Raw genomic sequence first — 26867 nt, forward strand, 5'->3', positions numbered from 1 at the left:
TGTGTTCCACACCATCTGCTCAACCGTCCTAGTTTTCCCTCCCTTTAGGTTTTGTCCAGCTCTCCCCACTTTCCTGTCTCTGCCTCTCCGATCCCAGACTTTTCCCTCAGGCCATTCATTGGTAACCCAGCTCAGCTTCGATGGAGCTCCTGTTTGGAGCATACAAGCCAGTGGGCTAAAGCAGAGATTCTAAAAGTATCCACCAGAGGACGACACCGCGCAGATGTTCAAATACTAACACAGAAAGGCAACAGATTTCATCACTTAAAACATAAGCTAAAAACCAAATATTGCAACCTCACATGCTTAATCAGCTCTTTGGAAGTATGTCACCACCGTCAGTAACTGAGCAGGCTCCCTCTGTCACTCACCATGGTACTTACTCGGTTTTCTCTGAATGAAGGCAGCTTTTCTGGCCACCTCCCTAGGCTCTCTACCACTGACCCAGAAAGGGCTTCTGATTTTCAACCTGACCTAGCCTTAGGTAATAAAGCCTCTCAGGGAAGGGCAGGAATGAAAAAGGCTCTTGTGAATGCTGTCCTTTGGGCATAGCATTGTTGTTTACCATCCTTACCACTGCAGCTCTGCTGCTTTACCTAAGGTACACTCTCCAAAAGCTGGGCTTATTAACATTCATTCACAGGAGTGGGGACTGAAGTCATCTGATCCTCACCTCACACTATAGACACTCCCATTTGTCACCTTTGCAGCTGTATGTGGTCTCAGAAGGTAGAGGAGCATGGGGGAGGAAGAGGGGAGACTCTATCTTTGAAGCTTTGGAGAAGTGGCCATCCTTGCTGGGCTGGGACTTTTAATGGTGCAACTGCTTAAAATCACCCATATTCCTGTAAGGAGATCTAGTGACATCCCAGGATAGCAACCACCAGTGTCCCAGAACCTAATCTTCCAGAATGCCTTTACCCAGGTATATTGAGAGATAGTGTCTCCATTAGCAAATGAGATTTGGGGCTCTCCAGCTAATTCTTGGTGGTGCTCACTGCTCTGGACACCTCCTTGATAGAGGAAAGCATGAATACAGAAAACTGTAGCTTTGGAAAGCCTCTTGTCCAGTCATAAGAAAGTTGTACCTAGAACTGAAAAGACACCACAACAGTTGTGTGCTTCCCACTTTCCAGAGGACCTGGGTTCAGTTCTCAGCACCCACATCAGACAGCTCATAACTACCCGCACATCCAGCTTCAGGGACTCACCCACCATCTTGCTGACTGCAAGGACACCAGTACATATGCCATACACTCACAAAACCACAGACATGCACGCATACACACACAGTACAATAAACATTAAAAGAAACGAAAGCTTGTGTCTATGAGCTTTTCTCTCTTCCTAGAGTGGAGGCTGTGCCCTGACCCTGACATGCTCATAATGGGCCTGTTCAGGTTTCTCTCAGAAACAGGAGCTGCCTTGAGCTTCAGAATGCCACCTGTGGGTTTTCTGACTGACCTGGGGATGGGTAGAGTGAGTCAGCTGCCACAGTGGCCTGACCTGCTTAGCCCAGCTCAGGGCAATCTCACAAGACCACTGCCCACCAAGGATACCTTGGAATTGATGGCATTGCTTAGAAGAGTTCAGCACGTGCTGGTGGGGGGGACCTGTTTCTGCTTCCCTTTGAGATTAACAGCATGTGGGTGAAGCCCATATCCCTCCATTGGCTTTAACATCTCCATGGCTCAGCTGCCTGGCTGTTGCTGAGGACCTGGGAAGGTTGCTTGGTTGCACTTGAGGGCACAGCTCTATTTATCGTTGTCAACAAGGCCTGTGTACACTAGCCAGGTGTCCCTCCTGGCCAAGAGGCAGCCAGACACTACCTGCCCCTATTATATCAACTCCTCCTGGAGGGGCATGCTGGAAAAATGTTTTTCAGCAACCTCCTCCAGCCAGCTGCTTCCTTTTCACTGATGCCTTTCTACAAAAACAAAACAAAACAAAACCCACCTATCCAACCAACCAAACACAAACTAAAACCTACCATTTTTCAACCTGACTTTGTGTTCACCAGAGGGTGGGGGCCTGTTTCCTTTAGAAGCTGCTGGTGGTTCTTGGTCTCCTTGCTGGAGGGGAGGGGGACTAGCTGTGGGGAGCAATGCTGGATGAAGGTAAGTTTGGAGACCTCAGTCTTTGGCAAATGGATGGTCTCTCTGTGAAGTATGAGTGGGATGGACACATCTCAGGACGTCATGAGTGGATCAGAGATGTTGTATGGGCTTGATGTTCACTGAAAGGGCTGTTTGGGGTCTACTGTCCACCCTGTGAATAAGATCAGAAATCAGTGTGTGTGTGTGTGTGTGTGTGTGTGTGTGTGTGTGTGTATGTGTGGGTATATGTGTATGTGTGTATGTGTATATGACTGTGTGTATTTGTATGTGTACTTATGTGTGTATATGTATGTGTATGCACGGAGCCATATTGGATTTGGGCCTAGCCGCTTTTTGACTGCATGGTTCAAAGTGACTCTGGGCTGTTTGGCCACAGAGACTCACCCCTAAGATGACTGCCATAAGTCTTAAGATTGTTGGATAAAGCCTCTCCCATGAATTTACGGCACAGGAAGATAACATTCAAGGGATGCTTCAGCTCCCTTAGCAGATACCAGTGATCTCCTCAGTCTACACCCAGTGTCTCCACCACCTGACCTCATCACCTGACTTCTTTGCCTCCAGCTATCACTGCCTATACCCTCATCTCCCCCTCCTTCATGTTTCACAAAGGTCATTCCCCCTACCTGAAAGCCTTAAAAGCTGTAACATTCATCCCAATAAACGAGACCTTGACAACAGAACTTTTGCTTGGTCTCCTTCTTCTCTCACCCCCCATTTAGGCCCAAGGGTAGCGCCCCTTCGGGACCCTGAATAACTGGGTCCCCGCTGGCGGGGACATGTGTATGTGTCTATATGTGTTTGTATGTGTATGTGTGTTTGTATGTGTGTGTATGTGTGTATGTGTCTATATGTGTTTGTATGTGTGTGTATGTGTGTATGTATGTGTGTATGTGTGTGTGTATGTGTGTATGTGTGTGTATGTGTGTGTCTGTGTTTGTGTATGTGTGTGTATATGTGTGTCTGCGTGTATGTATATGTGTGTGTGTACATGTGTGTAGACACACTCAAGCAAGCAGTTGCAAAGCTAGGCACAAAGTGTGCACGTACTGTTAAACAATTGCGTCCAGTGGCTCTAACTTCCTCTTCTTATCTCTTTAGCTTCTACTTCCTCTGCCATCCTGGGCTGCTGCCTAGCCCTTACTCTACATCTCTGGGGCAGGAGCTAGCAAACTTATGAGCTCCCTGCCAAGGGCTTCCAGCTTTCATCCCTCTTTCATCCTTCCTTCTGTCAAGACAGACTCTTTAAAGCTCAGAAACCTGGGATTGTGCTCACATATTTGCCCCCAGCTCCATCAGCCTACACTGAACCATGGGTGAATGTGTTTCTGTAGCCAGGAGCTAGGAAAGCAGCTAGGTACTAAATGTTTGTTGTGTGCCAGTATTTCTGTTAGCCTAAGATTTGGTTTTGCATGGTGCCAGGCAGCCCACTACGACTTGCCAAGTCATACAGGCTCAGAGTGGCACGGAGAACTTGGCTGATGTGCTGGATGGGCCTGTCCACACACCTCACTCATGTACACCAATATGGCCTCCTGTGGTCCCAAGGCTGGATTCTGTCGTGTTCCTATACCCTGGGTCTCTATACTCACAACCTCTTAGCCTCCTTCCACATGGTGGTAAAATGAATCATTTTCTTTGCCCAGGGAGATCACACACAACCCTCTCGCACTTTTCAATGCTGCCTTATTCTCCTGCACAGAGATATAGATACAGGGCTCCCTGTCAGCCAGTCCTCCAGACTGATCTTTACAAACTGCCTCACTTCCCACCTTTTCCAAACGCAGTTTACTTGAACCCCAGACAATTGACAGTGCTGATTGTTTAGAAGGACACTTCAGTTTACTGTCTTCAGAGGAGAGCTGTGTCAACCATGATCAGGCTCTAATCCTTTTGAGACCATCACACTGTGCCCCCTGACCCCTCCAAATGATGTCACATTTACCAGGCAGCTGGTATTTGACTGAGTGGTAATAAGAGTAATCCTCCAAGATGTTGCAGCAGACTACAGGGGAGAGGCAGGTAATGAGGCATCACTCACCATATAAGGCCTGAAGGCAACAGTAAAGTCCTCCTGCTCAGAAGCCCACATTGCACCTCAATGAGAAATCACTTGAAGTTTCCCTGGAGATGGAGGGAGTCTTGGAAATCAAGAGGACAGATGAAGATGTGGAATCACCATTCACTCAGGGAGTAGTGCCTCTCCTCTTTCCTCTGATGTGCTGGATTCCATCACATCTGTGTGTCACAGGATTCCAGCTACAACACAGTTTAAATAAGATACTGAGGCAAACAATAAGACCATGTGCAGATTTCATTAAAAAAAAAAATTCCCGTTCCATCCAAAGAACTGCAGAGTCTACACTGAAGATGCTCGTCAGCATTACCTGTCAATTAACCTCCATAAAAATGCTTCACTGAGCAATTAAAAAAAAACCTCACTTTAAAGAACCTGAAACTTGGGGTCAGACAGATGGCTCAGTGGTTAACAGTACTCACTGTACTCACTGCTCTTCCAATGATTCAGTTTTGCTTCATAGCAGCCACCTGGCCGCTCACAACAGTCTGTAAGTCCTGTTACAAGGAATCTCACACCCTCTTCTTGCCTCTGTGACACTGCATGTGTGTGCTCAGTATATATATATATATATATATATATATATATATATATATATATATATAGTGTGTGTGTGTGTGTGTGTGTGTAGGCGAAACAGTCATACATATACATATAAATATAAGTAAATCGTTTCTGAAGAAAAAGAAACTTAAAATCACAATGCCTCAGGAAGTAATAGAACATACAAAGAACCCAGTGGAAATTTAAAAATTAAAGATCTGATCTCTGAAGCACAAAGAAAGCAGTGAGGTTGCCCACAGCAGAGATTAGTGAGCAGAGCAAAGAAGCAGAGGAAATGTGGTGAGAAGGAGTAGTTTACAAAAGTTTGTCAGGACCTTGAGAATCAAAGGTTTGCCTAATGACACTAGTCACACCCCACATGGGTATTTTCCCTAAAAAATGAGAGTACCTAAAAGTCACAGGTTTGCCTAATGACACTAATCATTCTCCATGAAGACACTAATCCTAAAAAATAAAACTGCTCACTCACACACACACCATAAAACTTAGAACAGAGCCTCAGAGGCCCAAGAGACTATAGAGAAAATTCCAACATCTCTGCCACAGGGTTTCTAGAAGCTGAGGGCACGAGCTCTAAACTAAATGCATGGAATGAGAAGAGAAAAAGTACAAATTTTGCCAAAAGACCCACGTTGACACATTTCATAATCAGAAGATTAAACCCAAATATATCTACAGATAAACCACGTCAAAGCTCTGAGGACTAAGAAAGAGTACCTTAGAAGCACTCGAAGAGAAATGATCCTATATTGATATGCCTAAAACAATTAGAAAGATGGGGCCTTCTCATCAGAGACCGTGGAGCCCCGGAGGAAGACGAAGAACCTGAGGAAAAGGGAAAGAAACGTCTCACAAGTTATCCACCCAAAAGGCAAAGCATCCTCACCTCCACTCCTGCTTCCTTAGCATGACAGAACTTCCACCATGGAAGGTGCTCACTGCCCCAGCCTCTAATCGCCCTTCATCTTTAGTTCCCAGTGAAGTTGGAAGAATGGGCCAGCAGATGGCACTGTGAGAAAATGTACTGCTCAAGACCAAGTTAAAATGCTGCTAGTGGCATTTCCTCCTGCAGGAGGGCCTTTCTCCTGGAGCTTTCTGGAAGCATCATTTGCACACACTCAAGACCACCCTTCCTCATCACCTCACATCTACCACCACCCGAAAGTTCAAGGGGACAACACACCCAGCAGCTCTGTCAGCAATGTAGGGCTAAGGATACACCAACAGGGGACATCTAACAGGACAGGGCAGAGCCTATTGATCTCACACTGTGGTGTGTCATGAGGCAAGCTTTCCCTCAGCAGGCTGTGCACGCACACACCCGCGCTAACAGGTCTCAGATGCCCTGTAAGCATTTGCCATGAACATCTTTACAATTCAGACAGCTGACTAATGCACAAGGGGCAGGAGGAAGCATCTCCGAGGAAGTGCACTCTGGGACAAGGGATACCACAGGGTTAAAGATCAAGCTGATGTGTGAAGACAGCCACTGGAGCATCCTAGTGCTTCCCAGCTGGCTCTCACTTTCTGCTTTCCAAAGGGCCCATCATTCATTCTCTTATTCATTCATTCAGTCAGTCAGTCCATCATTCACTCTGTCGTTATGGCCCCATGGTCCACTGTGTTTCAGGTGCTAGAAGGATGTCACATGGCCATGAAGGCTCAACAGAGTAAAAATGTAAGAGCAAGCTTTCCTCTCCATCTGCTTGATGAGTCAACAATATCAGGTTGTGCCCCACCCTTCCAACCCTGCTTTCTTCCTCCTATATCTGGGTGAGGTGGATCTTAATAAAATCCTTTACTCTACTAACCTCTGTGTCTTCTTAGATGACCCACGATGATACAGTTGCTTTTGCATGCTCTAGGAGAGTTCATGGTCAATTAAGGCCTGGTACTGCATTACATGGATGCTATACAGGAAGGAAGCAGGATAAAGTCACATGCAGCCAGAAACAGGCACAAGCTGACTGCCTGGTTGCTACACCTTCCACATTAGAGATTTTCTGGAATGGCCGTCCTGTGGAGAGGTGGGCCATTTGTTGTTGAGAACATGTAGACACCCGGGACAGTCAGAATGGTTCCTGTACAGCAGCAATGTAAGGCTATACCATCCTCAGTGTAGTCCCCTCTTCCTGCCACTCTCATTCTTAGCAGCAGCAGCAGCAGCAGCAGCAGCAGCAGCAGCAGCAGCAGCAGCAGCAGCAGCAGCAGCAGCAAAGAAATGGTCAGAGGCAACAATGAACAATACTGTGCAGCAAGAACCACATGTTTGGACTAGACATAACTGACAGAATAGATGGCAGCAATGTGGCCTCATTATGAGTCCACGGAACACAAGGCCAACACTCTTCTGCTGAATGTCACTGGGAATGGGGAGGGCATGAAGAGAATAAGGGCTACTACCCTAATAAATCAGCCAGCATTCTGCTTTGTTTCAGCCCATAGCCTAGATTTTAGACCTGTATCTATGACTAAAGTGGTATTCAGGTCCCTAAAAGAGAAGATGCTACAGCATCCCAACATGGAGATATTTAAATTGACACTAACCTCATTCCAAAATGACCTATGACTGTGTTCTGGGTCATGAAACACCAGGAAAATGGAAATAACTCAAAAGAGGAATTGCATGCACTGTCCTATGTGAGGTTTATACCTGGCATCTCAATGACATCCATCTGAAAGGTGGCCTCAGTACGACCTCCTGTATCTATATTCTGAACAAATGATGTCATATTCAAAGTGAGAAAGTCCATTTCCTGTGAATTTCCTTGTTGGCCTTTAGCAAGTAAATACTTCTAGTCAACATACTTCATATTAGACTGCAGACCTAGTGAGAATGTTGGGTTAAATTTGTTAAGATCCTTTTAAAATATAGACTAATAACACAATAGAAAATACTAAACAAAATAATCAGACAGCATCAACTTAATACATGAAGAAAATACACAGAAAAAGGAACATGAGGGTTATGACTAAACCCAAAATATTTTTTGCTTCTTTGAAATGGTCACATTCAAGTCCCTGTCTGCCTTCTACCTTTTTGTGTTTTGAGAGTCGCCAGAGCAATCTTACAACTATACATGTGGAAGAAAGGAAAGGGTCTTCTAGAAGGAGCACACTAGAACAATTCTTATCTACAATTGTGTTCTCCAGAGCCTGTCCACCAATCCCTGGTCATATAACCAAAGATCATGACCACATGTTATATGCCACCTGAAACCTTCATCATGACACATGGGTGATATGCTCATGATTGAATACTAGAAAAGAAGAAGAAGAAAGTAAAGGGTGACTAAAGAGATTGGAGCCTTGGAGAAAGGGAAATGAATTCATCAAGCTTAAAGCTGATATAACTGTTTGGGGACATGTATTAATTACTTTCATGTGGTTGCAATAAAGGACCATGGCCAAAAGAAACTAGATGCTGAAAGACTTTATTTTACCATATGGTTCCAGAGGAATAGAATTCTCGTGGCCAGGAATGTGCAGCATGGTGGCAGGAGCAGAAGCTGGCCGATGTACACATAGGAAGCAGAGAAAATGAACCAGAAGGGTGATGAAGCCATAAATCAACAAAGCTCGCCCCAGGTGATTTGCTTCCTCCAGACTTGATATCCTAAAGGTTCTATAACCTCCCCAAACTGCACCACCAACTGACAACCAACTGTTCAAATAGATGAGCATATGTAGACCATTTCTCCTTCCAATCACTACAAGCCAAGTCAAAGAAGCCCAGAAAAAATCCAAATTATGTTTCTCCAACATGTCCCCTGCACCATACCTCTCCAGTGAAGTAAAAGTAGCCTGCCAGGCCTGCAAACTCACTGGGATGCCACTTCTTCCCAACCACATGTAACATGTGATAAAAAGAAAACCTACCCAATAGACTAAGTAGTCCATCCATGTCTAGGGTTCCTGAGGCACAGCTTCTTCTCGTCCATATGAAATGTCAAAACCAGCAATAAATGTAGGGCTCCGGGTAGTACTATATGATCCCATTTGCCTAGATGCAGAAGAAAGAAGTTTAAGGGAGGGAATCTGGGAAATAGGTGAACTCCACATCAGGGGTGGGGAAACACTGCAGGAATGAATAGATAGGGGAAAAACAAGTCACAATCAGCACATAGGTCCCCAGAAGCCTGCCATTCTCCATGTGTAGGCTACAAGGTCGTCTAGCCCTCAATGAGGATGGGTACAACATATGTGACAGAAGAAAGGTATGCTCCTCTCTAAGAGTTACAGTACCTGAGTATCTTCTTCTCAAGAAACACTCACCAGAACTTGGGGAGGTGTATGGGCTGTATGGATGGGTAATAGGATATTCTTTGACCTGCAAATATATTTATAAGCACTTGGTTAATATTGAGTCAAAAAGAGTCCTTAGACAGAGGCAAAGAAGCCCTGCAGAAGAAGAATAAAGGAAACAAACACTCATGCCAGGAGTATCTTGTGAATGCAGATTTCAAAAGTGGTCCCTGTCATTCCAATCACACAAGACAAGTAACTCCACAGGAGGGAAAATGTGACAAAGGTGTTCTCCAGAGGAGGAAACTGGACTGAGTTAGGGATGTTTGAAGGGATGACACAAATTTGGGTCAAGGGAACAACAGACTTTTGAAATCTAGGACTCAGGATAAAACTGAAGCCTTACCAGGAGGGCATCTTAATCCTGTATTTCTGAGGCAAAGAAGCAAGGGAAGGGTGGAAGCAGCATTTTTGAAGTGCATAAGGAATAGAGACAAGTGAGTTATGGGCTACAACAGTAGTTCTCAACCTATGGGTTGAAACCCCTTTGGGAGTCTCACATCCTGTATCAGATATTTACGTTATGATTCATAATAGTAGCAACATTAAAGTTATAAAGTAGCAATGAAAACAATTTTATGGCTGGGGTCACCACAACATAAGGAACTAACTGTATTAAAGAGTTGCAGCATTAGGAAGGTTGAGAACCTCTGGGCTAGGAACATAGGAGTTGTTATGGAAATCACAGTGCTTACTGAACAGCGTCTCTATAACAGTCATGCAAGAGCTGTATAACATTAGGCAGGGGAAGGAATGAAGACTAATGTTCCAAGAGATGATCTGACAGTATTGGATGAATGTCTATCAGGACATTATCAGAACAGTAGTCAGGAAGGAAGTCAGTCTGTAAAGAGAATGTGGTCTGAGGGGAGGGGTCAAACAGACCATTCCAGGATTGGTAGTCAATTGTCATTTCGAATGAAAATCAAGATAGAGATTTTCGGTGTCCTGAGAAAATACCTATTAGGCCCTTCCTTGACCCCAGTAAGGTGATTCTTCCAAGGCCTATCTGATACTGCAGCAGAAAACTAACATTGTACATCCATGCCAGAGAATAAAACTGGCTTCTGCTGTTGGATCTGGTCCCCAAGGAAGTTGTGTTACAGTATGTACCCCAGTCAACATACTCACTACAATATAGTCTCAGGGTAGCTGAGAATCAGGATAGGAAGTCCTTCTACAATTCCACACTAGAAGATACTTATTTCAAAGGACTTGGTTCCTTGAGCAAGTTCAAGCTCTTTGGCATAGCAGAGTACAGGGGAAGGAGCAGTCTACATTCAGGTTGTCCTTAATTATGATATGAAACTGCTCCAAGCATGTGCTCAGGGATCAGGAGGTAGCCAGTAGCCACCCAAAGAGTAAGGAGTCTAGTACAAAAGGCCAGCACAGAAGAGAATCCGGGAAACCAATGGACTTTAAGTCCCCAAAACACTGTATTAGATTCTTTTCCCCTTTGCCTTAGAGACCAGAGAACTCAGAATACCTCCCCCAACCCCAAGAGAACAGCATTAGATTTTTAGGTAGGTTCCATGATCCTAATGCAGGAAGCAAGGGGATCATTGAAAAATGTTATCAAAACTGAGAGGCAAAAGTGTCTAAATCCTAGGCCCTAGATGGTAACATTATGTCTTGAAGAAATGGGTCAATTAGAACAGAAGCTGGACAGGCATTGTAGAGCATGAGCCCTGAGAAGTCAAAAAACAAAAACAAAAACAAAAAAACAAAACCAAAAACAAAACCCTGAGCTAGTGACGTCTATTGGGTCAGAGACAATGAAGTGCATCACATATGCAGCCCTGATCCACATTGAACAATAAGGATGAAGAGAGGGAGGATTGACATCTGCTGTTGAGATACTCAAACAGGATGACATGAAAGACTGAAAGACTAATTGCGGTAGGGGGAAAGTGTAGCTTAGACACCTGCGTGTGGAGAATGGTTGAAGTGGAGATATCCAGGACAAGCTCATCCAGAGGCTCGGAAAGGAGCTCAGGCAGCAGATGAAGACTGACCTTGGGTAGCCCTGGCAAACAAGAAGACAGCCATATTTTCTTCTAGGCACCGCAGAGGTAGGGATCCAGAGTTGGCTGCCAAATTCGCACTTGAAATAAACCTTAGTAAGATTAGGACCATTGGTACTTTTAGACAGCAGGGCTTGGAGAAAAGGAGGCTGACCTCCTCAGGAATTGAGTCTTACCCTTTAAGACTTAGCTTAAGTATACCTGAGTCCCAGACAAAAGTTCCTGGCCTTTTTTTTTTTTTTGCAGCATTCATGCCCTCTAAGGTGTCCCCTGGAGATCACCCTCAGGATATGGTTAGGTCCCTAAGGCATCCTTCTCTTCTTACTTTGCCTCTCTTACTTAAGGATGTGCCTCACAATCTCTGAGTGCCTCCTTCCAACTCCAAGTAGCTACTCTACAAGCTTCTTTGACATACCTAAAAGGTCCCTACCCTGCTCTACCCTGCTCCTCCCAAGCCCCACCCATATCTATACAGCAACTTATAGGACACTTTCCACATCCCCACCTCAGCTCTCACAGTCCGGCTTAGCTCCTCTTCCTGCAGCCCCATTCCAAATGCCTTACTTTTTAATCCAGGGGTCTGCCCTAAACTTCTTCCTCTCCCATCTACTCTGCCACTAACAACTTTATCTTGCTTACTCAGGAGCCCACTCCCTGCCCCCAGGTCAACCACAGTACTCACAGGCCCACCCTGATTTTCCTTTATCTCTGCCTCTAGTGCTAATCTCAACACACTCAGCTGGGCTTCTCCATTAGCATGAGTCTTGTTAGGTTAGAATTCACTGCTGTCTTCCTTTGTCCTACAACACTGCTTCCATTGACTCACCCATGGAGGTGAGCACTCAAAGCCCAGCCCTACATCAGCAGTCTGAAATTTATTATGACAGTATTCAAAGCTCTACTTCATACTTCACCAATCACCCCCACTTCAGCATACACTTCTCTGCCCCCCACTTCCAGTGGTCCTGCATCATCTTGTATTAATATCCAAAGTTCAATCCCCACTTCATATCTTACCATTGACAACCATCCCTGTTACTCTCGAGACAGCTCACCTAGGTCAGCACTCACAGCTAAGCCCACCACTCCTACTTCAGCATACAGTCTTGTTCTTCCCTCTCCAGTGATCCTCTGTCATGGTATGTCAGTATTCAGATGTCTCCCTCCCCCTCCAGAAATACCTATAGACCTTTCCCAGTACTCTGTAAACCCTGGGTGCCCTGAGCAACATTCGCAACAACACCCACCTCTCCTACCTTCAAACCCACACCCCTCCCACCACTCCAACCACACTGTGTGCACAGTACTGCCCATCATCAGACAACAACCTACACAGTACTACTCACCACAACTAACTCAGAAAGCAGTGTCCTACCCGCCACTCCTGCATCATCACAAATGACCAGACTCCTCCTCCCTTGCTTCATATAGCACTACTCACAGTAGTGCACCCATCCTGTCCAGCATACACAATCCGTACTCTTATGTCAGCATCCACATCCACGTCCTATTCCTTAAGTGGTCTTCTATCACATTCTATCAGGATTGCTCAGCCCTGCTGTCACACTCACAATTCACAGTCCTGGCCAGCACTTTAGAGATCCAAACTGGCATTAACAGCCCCATCCACAACCCAAAACCTGGCTCTTACATCTCAAACGACACTGTCATTCTCTTTCAGAATTTCTGGGACTTTACTATGTCACTATCCAAAGCTCTGTTCCTACTTCATATGTCAGCAATCTATCTCAGCATACACAGCCCCGCCCATCATTTCTAATCCGGCTCACACGCACAGGCAAGCCTTCCTCCTCCTGTAGTCCTCCAACAAGTAATGCCACGATCCAAAGCTTAGCTCTATCAACATAATCTCACCACACACAGCACTGGCTGGTACGTTGGAGGCCCTGACCACCTTACTGAGTACTGACAGTCTGGCCCACCAGTTCAACCTGCACAGTCCTTCCTTGTCCTTAAGTAGATCTGGGCCAAGTTAAGTTGGAATCCAAAGCTCCGCCCTAGTATCCCAATAGCTCCACCCACGTAGGTCAGCACTCACACCCTGCCCAAACTCCAAAAACCCGCAATTCCGATCTGTTCCCAAGGATTCTTGAAAGCACAAACTCCCATTCTCAACCTTTACCAGGTGCTCACAGCCCCACCCCACCCCAAGGCCTAACCTTCGGGACTCACACAGCTTGGCCCTGGACCAATTTCAGGCCCCTCCTCAACAAGCCTCTTCCCTCACAGCCCCAACCCCGCCCCTCCTGCTGCAGTGCACCCTACTCCAACTTCCGAGGGTTTTTGCAGACTCCTCCTACTAAATCCTTCATTCCTTTTTTCAATTCTTTCTCATCCCAGCCGCCTACTACAGACCCTGACCTAGTTTTATTTGCAAGATTGCCTAAAAAAAAAAACGGTGTCTCCTAGCCTTCAATGTGTTTTATTGCTCAATTACGTTAGTCCGTACTTTCCAAGGCCGGTTGCTTAGTGCCTGTACTTCTAATTGGTTGCGAATGTAAATGGGCGTGGTGTGCGTGCTTACGCGAGATTGTGTGCGCAAGAGTGAATACGTCTCTGTTTGGATCTCATCTTAAAACAGTCAGAGTTAAGATCCTAGAACGCCCGTCAGTGTGACTGCACTAGCCAAACGCTTTTGTTTTCTTTAGAGCTGACGTTATCCACCCACGTTTAGGAGCCTTTGGTATCGGTGGCCTCCTGGGAACGCTGGAAGACGGAGGACTGGATGTAAACTGGAGTCTGCTGAGTGACAAGTGGTAAAACTGAGAGACCCACGCACCCAACGGACACAGGTAACCTGTTGAATCGGAACCTGTGAGCTTGCCTCCACCCCCACCCCACCCCACCCCACCCCACCCCACCCCCACCCCCACCCCCACCCCCACCCCATTGAGGGCACCCCAGCCTCCGGCTTCCCTGACTGCTGGGCTAGCCCAAGGCTAGTCTTTGCCTGCACTATCTTGCTAGCATCTCACTGTCTCTCCTAAGTGATGCAGTGTGGATACAGGCGGATGGAAACCATATGTACTGCTCCATGGCACTGCTTCTTCCTTTCTTTTAGGCTACGAGCTCATGAGGATGCCAATCTGTGGCCTTTGGTATTATGCCCAGTCTAATCTTCCAGATGGCATTGAAGGCACTGGGATTTGGTAGACCTGAACATTTCCGTGCAACCACATTCTGTGTGGCATCATTTTTCTCCTGTTAAATTGCACCTTTGGTGTAATAATGGGAACCAGTTGTAGAATTAACTTTCTACATCAGGCGGTTCTTGTCCCAGGCAGAAAAGGACCTTCCCGCTGCCATGATAGCGGTACCAAGCTGTGAGATGCACTTGTGTGTTGTGTAAGGCCAGCCCTAACTCTTGATGATCTCCAATGCTTGCAGAGTAGAAGTCTTTCATGTTGCCAGTAGCCAACATAACTAAGTTTTACTTGATGTTTTCTCCTTTATCTACCTTCTGCTTATGCAAGGGGAGAAGCAGAAACAAGCCAAAGAGGGCAGCTTCTTCATCCACAGAGCAGGTTTATCTGCAGTACTATTAAGAAGAGCATTCCATTGTTTTGGCTACAGGCAGTGAATGACATGGGAAGAGGGCAGATGTTTAGCATGGGCAGCCAGATTACAAGGAATCCTGAGGATTCTTGTGAGCTCTTGGAGTTGGTTGGGACATGAGCCTTGGGAAAAATCAATAATCTAAATAGTTTTCCAGACATGCCCACAGGACAGTGTGATCTGGACAAAGAGGTCTATGTTAGTTTACAGGTTACAGTCTGTCACAGGAGAAGTTAGGGCAGGAATTCAGTCTCTGAGAGCTCCAGACGTCCAGGTTATTTGGCTGTTGGTCTTGCTGTGGAGTTCCTATCTCTTTCAGAGCCCACAATCCTTCCCCCAACTGTTCCATAAGAGTCCCCACGATCCATCCACTGTTTGGCTGTGGGTGTCTGTATCTGTCTGAGTCAGCTGCTGGGTGAAGCCTCTCAGAGGACAGCCATGCTAGACTCCTGTCTGCAAGCATAAGAAATTGGTGTTTGCCCATGGGATGGGTCTCAAGTTGGGCCCGTTATTGGTTGGCCATTCCCTCAGTCTCTACTCCATCCCCATCCCTACATTTCTTATAGACAGGATAAATTTTGGGTCAAAAGTTTTGTGGGTGAGTTGGTGTCGCTATCGTTCCACTGGGGTCCTGTCTGGCTACAGGATGTGGCCTCTTCAGGTTCCATGTCCCCAATGCTGTGAGTCATGGCTAAGGTCACCCCCACTGATTCTTGGGTACCTCCCTTATCCCAGAACTCTGTCTTGTCCTGGAGATGCTCCCCCTCACTCCATGCCCCTGACAGTTTGGATATTTCCATTCATTCTCATGGCCATCTGTCCATCTCCTGTCCTTCTCCATACCTGACCCTGAACACTCCCATTCCTAGGCTTAGAGGTTAAGAGCAGGACATTATTAATCTGTGACAAGAAGCACATCGAGTTCACTGCAGTTTCAGGGTACATGGGAATCATCTGGGGAAGGCCAGATCCAATGAATGTGAGCCTGAAGAGCTGAGCTGTGATGTGTTTCTATTTTTAGGCCCAGAGACTCTGAGGAAAATGAAGTTTCCCTGCCTATCCTTCCGGCAGCCCTACGCTGGTTTAATCTTAAATGGAATCAAGACTCTTGAGACACGTTGGCGTCCCCTGTTGAGCAGCTATCAGAAATGTACTGTTGCCATCCACATTGCTCACAGGGATTGGGAAGATGATGCGTGGCAGAAAGTGCTGGTGGAGAGGTTGGGGATGACCCCAACACAGATTCAGACCTTACTACAGGCAGGAGAAAAATACGGCAGAGGGGTAATAGCTGGTAAGTGAGGCTCTAGACAACTCCAACAGGATGCTGCTTGATAGATTGGTGCACTGTTTTGCTGTCAGCTAGAGCATGTGCTAAAGTTTCCAAAAAGCCTCTCTAGAGCTGCCAAAGTCACTTGAATCGGGTGAATAGGCCTGGGTTCTATAGACTCAGTACCCTCTTGACGGTAGAACTCATATAGCATTGGACTGTGTGTGCATGAATATGTGAAAAGGGCATGGCCTATGACAGTCAGCACAGACACCAACTGTCATAGTCCCTGCAAAAGTGGAGCATTATCGAGAGTAAAGCTGCCTTCCTGGCTTGTAATGCCTGTCACAAGGACCTTAGGTAAGACACCAATCAACATCTGACCCAGTCACCTGCTGACCTAATTGGTAATTTTATTTGTAGGCTCCTGAATAGGGGTGGTTCTCTTTCAGTAGGTAAATATCTAATAGTGTGCTAGAATCTGACTGTCCCTTAATACAGGACTCATTGAGCATAAGCCACTCTCTCCTTTTGCCCAAGGCCTGTGGCTGCCTCACCTAGGAATCCCTAGTTCAGTTGGTCATATCCCCAGTGTTCAGTAAGAAAAATCCTAATTTCCTATCATTTTGGTTACACCCTATCTGTTGACTGTGCAGTCATAATGATAGCCTTGTTGTATAGAAGAGAATACATCTGCATATTTCTGTCTTTGTGTCCAGGACTTGTTGACATTGGAGAGACTTTGCAGTGTCCAGAAAACTTAGCTGCTGCTGATGTTGTGGAACTGGAAACTCAAGCAGTGCTAACCAACCTGCACCTGAAGTACCTGACTCCAGTTTCAAACCCCAGGTGGTTACTGGAGCCCATACCTAGGAAAGGGGGGAAAGATATATTCCAAGTAGATATCCCAGAGCACCTGATCCCACTGGAGAAAGAATGGAGCAGTGAATGCTCTGGAAAACAACTGGGTAATGGCTCTGCCCATAGAATATCATAGTGTGAACCTCCAAATCAACTCCTACAGAGCACACAGTTCAGTAGGTGCTGTTCCCAGACTGCTCTGCCCTCAGGAAGGGGATGGCAGTGAAGACATCCCTCATGCTGTGGCTCTGCCAGCAAAGCTGCACAGTCTTGAGAACTTTGGCCTTTAGGGAAAAGGAAAAATCCCAGGAAATGATATTTTGCTGAAGTTCACTTTAGTCCTGCTGTTCTAGATTGTACAAATAAATCTGTCAATGGTTAAGTGTTTAGTGTCTCACCTCCCTTTCTCCTTTTCCATGTCTTTGTTGCAGTTAAATCTCATGCAATGTATGAACAGCACCCAGGGGGCCATGTGACAAGTCCGGGACCAGGCACTGAGTTAACCCCAATGCACTAAGTCTGTGGTGAAGAGGGAATCAAATGGAGAAAACAGTGACCCCTTCTTGCTCTTATTCTGGGAAACAGTCCCTCAAGCAACAAAAAAATGACTATCACCCAACTACTCTTTACCTAGAGAATCCTAAATATTACTCAGGTAGCATGAAGTTTAATATTTAGATGATAGTGTTTATCTTGTAGAAAATATTTATTTCTTCCATGCAATTTATCTTGACCTCAGCTTCCCCCTCCCTGCACTCCTCCCAATCGCTTCCCCCCCACACACACACAAACCTCACCTCTCTCCCAGATCTATTACTCCTCTCTTTCTATTCAGAAAAGAACAGGCTTCCTAGGTATATCAACGAAACACTGCATAACATACAATAAGACTAGGCACCTCCCCTCATATCAAGGCTAGATGAGGCAACCCAGTAGGAGGAAGAATCCCAAGAGTGGGCAAAAGAGTCAGAGAAAGCCATTCTCCCACACTTACAAGTGCCACAAACACCCCAAGTTCAACAATCACAGCATGCTTGCATAGTTGCCAATTCTATGAGCCCCATTAACTTGATTCTGTGGGCCTACTTACTATTTGGTCTCTGTATCAATGACTTGGAAGATACGTTACATAGTCCTCTTGTGGGAAACTGAAGCCAGAGCATTAGATGGATGTTAGAAATTCATATTGACATTGACTGGGGTTGGGGAACCAGGAGAATGCACGTGTGCCTGCGTAATACTGTAGCTGCTTCTAATGGGAAGGAAAGGTGGATTCAGGGAACAGAAGACAAGGGCACAGGGACAATACAGACAGATAGCACAGAAATTCCAGGCACAAGATCATTATTTTACCTCCATGGGGTCTGCTTTTATTTAATAAGAACTAAAATTGTTCATTTCCACAAAATAAATGGTGATTTGTCTCAGTCTGTAGTGGACTCCGAGTTTATGAGCATGTTTTGTTTTTGAACAGTGCACAGATTATACACTTGTTTTCTGAGTGTTTTTCATCTTCTACTTCCTCTTCTGTATCTTCTTCTTCCTCTTCTTTCACAATGTTCTTCCTTATAGATATGGCTGAGAGGGCGGCTTTCAGGATAGATCTGCATAACTTGTATAGAGACCTCATGGAGCCATATCCGAGGTCCCATGAGGAGCTGGTGAGCTCATTCCCAGCCACTTCCATCTCAGCTGATGGATAATCTATATCATTACCTGGAGATCCATCTTTACATGAGTTACACATATCCTGATATGAAGAGTTGTCTGGGGCACTTACAGGGATGTTGCTCTTCCTAAATGGACAGGAAGGTCCCTTGGAAAGGTTGCCTGCAGGTGCCTCTTTGTTGCTAAATGCCTGCTGTAACTTCATACCACCTTCCTTGGCCTTATGTAACCATGGGGAATGCTTGGTAGGTAAAAGCTTCATCTTCATTGGACTGGGTCCTGGATCCTCACCACTTGTGAGAAGAGATTGTGCCTCGCATACCTGAGCCGCATTTCTCCATTTGCTCCTCTCAATATTCTCCAGGAGCTCTGGCTTGTCCCTCTGGAAATTGAAGTTATAATAGACCTGAAATGAAATGGACTAGGTTAGGCAGTTTGAAATGCAGCTAAACTGACCTCACCACATTCTACTGGTCTTTTGTGGGATGGATAAAATGACTGAAGTGGCCGGATAGAGGTGATATGTGCTGCAGTAGGACTCCCATAAAGACCAATGACTCATAAAGATGACTCATAAAGATATATGTGACATTAACTGGCTTCTCAGACCCTGTCTGCCTCTCAGTTTTGAAGTCTGATTTAGCCATATTTGATTATCCCCAGAAAAGGCCCTACCTGTTTAGTCAAATTAACTATAGTAATTCAAATGTGAAAGATACCAGAGTGCATCTGATGATCAGCTGAGTGTGTGAGTGTGTGTGAGGTAAAGTCAGAGGCCCAAAAGAAAGTCACCCTCCACTTTCTTCTACATTTAGAAAGAGCAACATCCCTCCACACAATGAAGTCATCTAGTCTTTAGTATCAATCTATATAAGGAGATACCAGACTTATATTGGAAAGCCACTACCCAGACCAAAAGGGTCCCGGTCTTTATTATGGGGTCCACTTTGGCCTCTCTCAGGGGCAGCCCTTTTTTTCAAGCTTGTGTGTTGGTGTAAAGGAGTAGAGCAGAGAAGACTTTTCTCCCTGTTAGCTCATAGATGGAAATGAGAGCCTAAGGAAAATGCTGCACCTGTGTCTTTCAACCCAAGGTCATTTATATTTTACAGAAATAGCTTTCTTTTCTTTTTGAAAATGATATCAATTTGAGTAGAATTTCACCACTTCTCTCCTGCCTGTGGTTCTTCCCACGTACCCTCCCTCAAGCCCCTCAGTTTCCCTCTCTCCAGACGCTTGCAGTTACCTTCCCTTGAACCAATTCCAGTGTAGCAAATATCAAGTTGAAAAAACACTTTTACTTAATTTTAATTCCTATGGACATGCATGTACACACACACACACACACACACACACACACACACACACACACAGAGAGAGAGAGAGAGAGAGAGAGAGAGAGAGAGAGAGAGAGAGAGAGAGAGAGTTCAAAGTTGGGAGGGTAAGAAAAGTGGGTGAATTTTGGAGAAGTTAGAAGGTACACATGACGAAAGCACCCTGCAAAAAATTCTCAATAGGCTAAGAAAAGCAAAAACAAACAAGTTAACATGTAAATCTAAAAGTACTGAGAATTCAAAGATATAGATATAACAACAGGACCTGTAAGCAATCAAACTTCGATTGAGGAGGGAAGGGTTCATGGGGCTTGTCAGTTGGCATTGCTATTGTTGTGCTAAACAACATGCAAAAGGAAAGAAACTTAGGGAAGAAAGGGTTTATTTGGCTTGTGTTCCTAGTTTTTACCTTTGAAGTAAGGCAGGACAGGAACACAAGAAAGGCAGAAACTTGAAGATGGGCACTGATGCAGAGGCCATGAACAAGTAAACCTTATTGGCATGTTGTCTTGTAAATCCAAGTACTTGTCCAATTTAGGGCTTCTATTGCTGTGCTAAAACTACTATGTACTTTAACTGTTGATTGCCATTAAGCCAGCTTCTCGAGAGATTCTAATTTAAGTTACTTCCCTTGCTTTCCTTCTTAATGGACTGTGGTGTAGAAATCTAAGCCAAGTAAGTCCTCTCCTCAACTAGCTTGTGGTCAGTGTTTTATCAGTTACAGAAGAGAAAAGTGAAACAAAGGCTGACCGTAGGTAGGTGAGTAGAGGGAATGGTTAGGAGACCCTACAGGACTCCATACATGGACTGAAGGAAGAAGCCACTGAGGACAATGGGATCTGTGCCTCAAAAGGGAGTGCATTTACAGCATTGCTGTAGACTGCCTTAAGATAAATATGAAGTCAGAGGGAGTACTCTGGAATTTCTCACAAGGGCACACAAATGCCACTATATTCATCCTGCAACATGGTGTACTGATTGCTCCATCATTGACCCACAACTAGAAGAGAGGTCTGAACCATTAATTCCTGATCAGAGGATCAGTGGTGCTCAAGTGTAGGCAGAAGGAAGGAGCCTTCAACGGAAGAAAGAGCCTTTTATTAGACTGGCAGAAGTGGAAAGAGTAACCAATGACTTGAAGGCCCTGCCAACATTCATGGATTCTCCCACAAGGAAGGGAGTCTCTGCCCCTCCCCTCCCCTCCAGTCCATCCCATAAGCCTTGTTTTCTGGAGCATTTTGGGCATGAGAAGTGAATCTCCCTAGAAAGGAGAGAACAGTGTCTTCTTAACACAGCATTTATAAAGTCTTCCACCAATTCTGCACAGCAATTCTACAAGACACTTTTGAGTATGTTTACCAATGCTCAGTTCTGAAACTTGTACCACAGCACTCGCCCTACCTATACCACAGAGCACATGGACTACCCATGATCCTATTGCAGCCAAAATATTCAGAACCTGTTCCTCTGTCTGCAGCCCCACTCCAAACTCCTTACCTCAGGATGCACAACTCCGCTCTGCACTTCTCCCTACTCTACCACTATCAGCCTTGTCCTTGTTCACCTGGAAGACCTGAAAACTCCTTTCCACTCCTTCCTCAGGACTCTACCCAGGTCGTTAAGCAGAAATGCCAACCCTACCTCAGAGATCTCATTTTGTCAGAATTCAAGAAAACTCCCCTCAAACTTTCTACCTCTTTTCCTGCCACTACATAGACCTTGTGTACTAGGTCAGTATTCATGGCTGATCTTGAACTCTTACCTCACACTCCAGCTATGACCTCGCTTTGTTTCTCTATATCTCTGCCTCCCTAGGTCAGAATTCACAGCTGTGCCTCCATTTTCTACCTCAAACTCACAGCTCAGCTCTGTCCCTTCTTCAGCCATTACCTTTCTACACCATTACTCTCAGCACCACACACATTCCAGCTTTGCTATTCCCATAACTCTGTCCACCAATGTTAGTAGTTACTGTCCTATACTGATATCCATGTTACTAGCAGAGCCCCACCCCTACATGACCTCAACACTCAGGGCTTCTATTGCTGTTGGAAACAGTAGTTCTAAGCACCCACAGGCCTGTCTTGATCTTTCCATAGCCCTGCCTCCCAACTCATTACATCAGACCCAGAGCTCTCCTGTGCCCCTTTTCCAGAACGTTCCCTGCAAGACCTCATCACACTCAGCACTTCCCTTGCACAACTTCCTCCTGACTCTTTAATCTTCTGATTCTTTCTTCATTCTCTTTCCTTCCTGGATCCCTACTACATACAGACCCTGTCCCGGGCAGAATGATCAGGGCTTCCCAGAGTCTGTTTATTTCAACATAATTTCCTAGGGGCCAATTCAGACTACTGCATACTCATATAAATGGATTCCCAGTCCTTGAAGAAGAAGAGGTGGTTTGGCCTGCTTTGCTGAGCATGTATTAGTTTCACAGGTTGGGGTAGTGGGTCTGGATGTATGTGTAGGTGCAGGCACACATGCTGCTATGTGTTATTTTATACCTCTTGCATATGAGCTGTCAGAGTCCGGATAAAAGCATCAGAGCTTGTGCCTGAGAATACCAGTCAACTGGGGCTGGGTCAGGTCCAGGAAGCCACATCAGCAGACAAACCATGTGGGGCTTTACTTACCCCTTTGGGCTCATCCATGGTCCGAGACATTCCTTCACCTGATTATGGGAGTCACGCATTCTGGTAGTGTGAATCTGGCTGGGAAGCGTGGGAGTGAAGCCTGCTTGCCCATGGTCAAAGACTGAGTGCACACTGCAAGAGAGAGAAGAACCTTTGGCACAGAGCCTGTGAGCCTGACCCTCCATAAACTCACATCTACCTGTAGTGCTCTCCATTGAGTGACTCAGTATCCTTGCAGGACTGTCCAGGGGTCACCCTTGCCATACCATGTCTCCTGTCAGCATTTCACATCTGCTCTCCTTTTAAAGGTCACTACACACAGGCCGAGAGCCTCAGGGCTCCTTCACATGAACTAGGCCATCATTACCTTGAAGTTGTGAACTCAACAAGATCCTAGATTTTGGGTACTACAGAGCTGTTGTCTGGGATATAACACTTTGTGTGTTTTGCCAGTTATATTAAAAGGGATGGGATTCAACACACCAAATGCTTCCCTCCACCAGTATCAGAAGAGACGTCTCCATTCTGGTGAAATGTTTTTTCTCCTGTTAGTTCTGCTTCTTAGGAGAATATCTCAGCCCACCGCCTGAATGTATTTTCTGACCTGCAGATGCATGCCTCCTGTGTTCCAGAAGTAAGTCTAGGAGGGAGGCAATCCTTTTTATTTCTCAAGAAATCAGTTGTCATGGGAGTATTGGTGGCAGTGACATAGACAGGCATGAAAAGCTGTGGAACAAAGAATGTCCCTCAGTGCTAATGCTGATTCACACAGTTACACAGCCCTTGGCCTAGGCCAAGTGGTTTCACTCCAGTGTGTTCCCCTATGGAATGGTGACCTCTGTCGTCACCTGCTCACATTGTCCACTTAATACTTTCCTCTACAAGTGTCTAGCCTGTCCTGCTAGGTTCCCCCGAGTTCCATAGACAGAATCCAGTTGTCTCAGCATCAGTCTTTGCATTGACCCTGTCATCAAGGAGGTACGCATTAGACCTGCGTAAGGAGAGGCATTGGCTCATCAAGTTCAATGGAGTGTCAGGTAACTTGGAACATGGCTTTGAGTCTGAAGGGCTGGGCTCTGATGTGTTTCTGCCCTGCCCCAAGGGGTCTGAGGCAAGTGTGCATTGCTCCTTCCTCTGCCCAACAGCTTTATGCTGGGTTTGCCCTAAAAAGGGACACAATGTGTAATGTGTTGATGTCCTCTGCTGTGCCCGAGAACCGGACCATCAGAAATCAAATGCTCATAGAGTTGGCAATATCATGAACAGGGTAGTGGACAATGACCCTTAGGGAGATTCAGGCCTTGTCCTTGTCACGGTGTAGATTATAAAGTGTAGTATCAGATGTTCTCTGGGAGTGTGAGGGATCTGTGGTTTTAGAGCTTGGTCCCTTGGAGAGGAGGCTGTGAGCACTTAGGGCATGTCTGAGGGGGCAGATGTGGTGCAAAGTCAGAAGCTAAATGAGAGCCCTGTCAGGTTTGGAATGCTGTGTAGTCTCTAAAGCCAAGGCAACATTGTGCCACTGTGGCTTGCAGAGAACAGGTCACTGTGTCCAGACCCAATCATACTGTTATGCTCTCACAAATGGGATGGTGATGAGGACTTCTCTCCTGCTTGGCCTCTCTAGCCTTGCGGACACAGTCCCAGGTACCTTGGCATTTATGGAAGTGGAAAAGTAGCAGGAAATGACATCTGCCCTCAAGCTTCCTTTGGTCGTACTGTTGTCTGGATAGTAGACATAAATAGTGTTGCCTGCTTGCCCCTGTCCCCACACACACACACATGAGTGCTTCCCTAGGTTGATATTTCAGTCCAGGGTCGGGCACTGAGCAGACATCAGTACACTGGCAAATGTGTGGTAAAGATGAGAACCCATGGAGAAGCCCAAGCATGTCGAGTCCTTTTGTATGCAAGATCGCTGCATAGAGGTTCCCAGGGAAGGAGGAGTGAATCTCACCCAGCTGTTTATCTTATATATCCTACATACAATCCTGATTCTGTGTGGTTGGTTAAGAAATTTTAGGTTTAGAAAATTTGAAGGAACATTCTGTATGGTCTTTTGCAATTTTTCTAATGTCTGTCTTTCTCATGCATCAGGCAATTTTCCACTACCAGTTTCTGAGAGGAGGGGCCTACATCTCATGGATCAGGCTATATCAATGTTCCTTCCTTGGCAGGTAGGCACCTTTGTTCATAGTGTGCTTACCCAGGGTTAATGGATGCTTGTAAGGCACCACCAGCTGCTGCCAAGAAACTTCCTGGCAATATCTGCTGTGAGTAGTGACCCAGGAGAATAGAATCTCCTTCTCTGAGACACAGTAGTCTGAGCATACAGTACCAAGTCAGTAGCCACACCCTTCTGCACCCTGATGCTGAGGCCATAAAAATGCTGCTGCTGTCCATGAAAGAGCTAGGCTGACTGAAGTGAGTGAAGGCAAGGCTTGGGAACAGGGCCAAGGGTTAGATAGCATCACACACAGACTCTAGGCTCAAGTTTAAGATGTTAATGAACAAGGTTTATTTTTTAAGTAAGAATTAAACACATTCTTTGACAGAGAAAATGGTCATTTTTCCCATTGAATAGTTGTCTCTGTGTTGACAAACATGTTCATGAAATGGAATATCTCACAGATTATACAAAAGTTCTCTGCATATTGATCTTCATCCTCTTCACCATAAATCTCCTCATACTCCTCTTCCTCCTCCTCCTCCTCCATCTCCTCTTCCTCTTTTGCCTCATACCATTCCTCCTCTTCTTCCACCATATCTTCGTTCTTTTCCTCTTCCTCCCCCTCCTCCTCCTTTTCCTTCATAGTGTTCTGCCATATTGTTATGGCTGAGAGGGCAGCTTTGAGAATAGATCTGCATATCTTGTACACAAATATCATGACACAATATCTAAGGTAATATGAGGAGCGAGTGGGCTCATTCCCAGTCACTTGCATCTCAACAGTAGCGAATGGACAATCTATATCATTATGAGAAGAGCCATCTTTACATGAGTTGCTTGTCTCCTTAGGTGGACATTTGTCTGGAGTACTTACAGGGATGCTGCTTTCTTCATATGTTTTCAAAAGCCCTGTGGACTGTTTACTTGTAGGTGTCATTTTGCTGTTAAACTGCTGCTCAGGCATAATGTCACTGTCCTTGGCCATCACTCTTTTCTAGACTTCGCAGTGCGAAGCATCCCTCAAGACAGTCCAGACTGCCTACCTTTGGAGGACAGGTGCCCCGCAAATAGTGGCCTCTCAATGGTAGTTTCAGTAGTGGGGCAACCATCTGATGAAGTCATTATCCTCTTTGTTTGTCACATGATGTCACAAGGTGGCTCACAGCAAGTCTGGAGAAGGAGCCTTGTCTCAGGGTAGGGGAGTTGTCAAAAAGTGGACAAAATTAAGCATGTTTTCACAACAGTCTCCTGTGTTCTGATGGGCATATGTAGCCCAAACTGGATCAATTGACAAACACATACTATTTTCTCTCTCACTCCTCAAGGGGTGGAGGAGGGCAGCATGTGGCTGTTTCTACAGACTCCGTTTTGCTCAAGGGCCAGCCTCCAGTTAGTGCATACTTCATCAGTACCAATACTGTTCAGTGATGAAGGGATGGTAGATGGCTCTACCTTCAAAGCAGCATGGTCTACCCCTGCTTTCACTCCGTACCTATCCCACTACACACCCCTCTCATGTCTGGCATTGGTCTCTTCCAACTGCTCTTAGTGGATGGGTGTGACTGTTCACATAGGTCTGAAAAGGAGCGTGTTACACTACAAGTAGGACAGGATGTACCCTGTGTAGTGCCATGCCTAGGTAGGACAAAAATGTGTGTAGTTTATTCTAAACACCTGTCCTTTGAATTTTCATATAAACATCAGCTTGCCACCAAATCTTTTCTGGGGTGTACTGTTGTTGTAAAATTATATTAAATGGTTTTTCTTTACCCCCACTTGATCCTTCACCACAGTGTCCCAATATATCTGGTAGATATCTTGCCAGAAACACACATCCCAACTCCCTGGCAGCCCAGTGTCTCTAGCTGCTGCACACTCTCTTTAAATTAAATTGCTACATAAAAGAACACACAACACAATAACTGATCCAATTGATAAGATATAATTGCCCACCTAAACATACAAAGCCCTTTACACATCCATCCCTTAAGAATATTCATAACAACCTGTAAATACACAGAGTGGTATTTTAACATCATCCTCCATGTTCTTTCCACAGCTTCCTCTGCCTTCTGTTTTCCACCTCTTCCCTCAAACTTTTCTCCTGCCCATTCTTCCTTCTCATTCAATGACAGGCCTCATTCTATCTTGTACCTGCCTTCACCTGTATGACATCATCCTACATTTCACCCTTTTTGTCTAATTTAAAAAAAAAAACTTTTTTCTCAAACTTTAGCTAAGCACAACTATTATTATTTTGTAATAAAAAGC

General features: G+C 45.5%; 3 protein-coding genes and 1 long non-coding RNA gene across 5 annotated transcripts; 1 reads left to right on the top strand and 3 right to left on the bottom strand.

Annotated features, from left to right (window-relative positions):
- Positions 1-3213: 3213 nt before the first annotated feature.
- LOC102547109 (uncharacterized) lies at positions 3214-13248 on the bottom strand. The gene is made up of 6 exons (XR_356385.5): positions 11079-13248; positions 9034-9088; positions 8638-8761; positions 6570-6668; positions 5476-5583; positions 3214-4376 (listed from the first exon to the last, which is right to left on the bottom strand). It is a non-coding gene; the product is annotated as an uncharacterized LOC102547109 (long non-coding RNA).
- A 174-nt stretch (positions 13249-13422) lies between these two features.
- Positions 13423-18221, top strand: Eola2 (endothelium and lymphocyte associated ASCH domain 2). Of its 2 annotated transcripts, XM_006243225.5 has the most exons (4): positions 13423-13900; positions 15685-15957; positions 16653-16782; positions 17226-18221. In XM_006243225.5, exons 2-4 carry the CDS (start codon positions 15705-15707, stop codon positions 17227-17229), a joined length of 387 nt encoding a protein of 128 aa, XP_006243287.1. In that variant the 5' UTR covers positions 13423-13900; positions 15685-15704; the 3' UTR covers positions 17230-18221. The 2 variants fall into 2 exon arrangements, with proteins under 2 accessions (XP_006243287.1, NP_001099682.1); NM_001106212.1 differs by lacking the exon at positions 17226-18221 and having other exon boundaries at positions 13658-13900; positions 16653-17174.
- Positions 17545-22790, bottom strand: LOC134484105 (heat shock transcription factor, X-linked member 3-like). Its single transcript, XM_063280505.1, has 2 exons — positions 22430-22790; positions 17545-18868 (listed from the first exon to the last, which is right to left on the bottom strand). Exons 1-2 carry the CDS (start codon positions 22457-22459, stop codon positions 18242-18244), a joined length of 657 nt encoding a protein of 218 aa, XP_063136575.1. The 5' UTR covers positions 22460-22790; the 3' UTR covers positions 17545-18241.
- Positions 22791-24920: 2130 nt separating this feature from the next.
- On the bottom strand, positions 24921-25852 carry LOC120099181 (DNA ligase 1-like). The gene has a single exon (XM_039100171.2). It carries the CDS (start codon positions 25579-25581, stop codon positions 24991-24993), a length of 591 nt encoding a protein of 196 aa, XP_038956099.1. The 5' UTR covers positions 25582-25852; the 3' UTR covers positions 24921-24990.
- Positions 25853-26867: the final 1015 nt, after the last annotated feature.

Source organism: Rattus norvegicus, chromosome X, assembly GCF_036323735.1.
Source record: "Rattus norvegicus strain BN/NHsdMcwi chromosome X, GRCr8, whole genome shotgun sequence".
Taxonomy (NCBI): Eukaryota; Metazoa; Chordata; class Mammalia; order Rodentia; family Muridae; genus Rattus; species Rattus norvegicus.

What these genes read in the sequence shown, in the direction of transcription:
- Eola2 (NM_001106212.1), top strand. Translation starts at nt 15,705, where the DNA reads ATGAAGTTTCCCTGCCTATCCTTCCGGCAGCCCTACGCTGGTTTAATC. An exon ending in CGGCAGAGGGGTAATAGCTG is followed by an intron (nt 15,958 to 16,652) that starts GTAAGTGAGGCT and finishes CTTTGTGTCCAG; the next exon opens with GACTTGTTGACATTGGAGAG.
- LOC120099181 (XM_039100171.2), bottom strand. Translation starts at nt 25,581, where the DNA reads ATGGCCAAGGACAGTGACATTATGCCTGAGCAGCAGTTTAACAGCAAA.
- LOC134484105 (XM_063280505.1), bottom strand. Translation starts at nt 22,459, where the DNA reads ATGTCTCGGACCATGGATGAGCCCAAAGGG. An exon ending in CCATGGATGAGCCCAAAGGG is followed by an intron (nt 18,869 to 22,429) that starts GTAAGTAAAGCC and finishes ATTTCATTTCAG; the next exon opens with GTCTATTATAACTTCAATTT.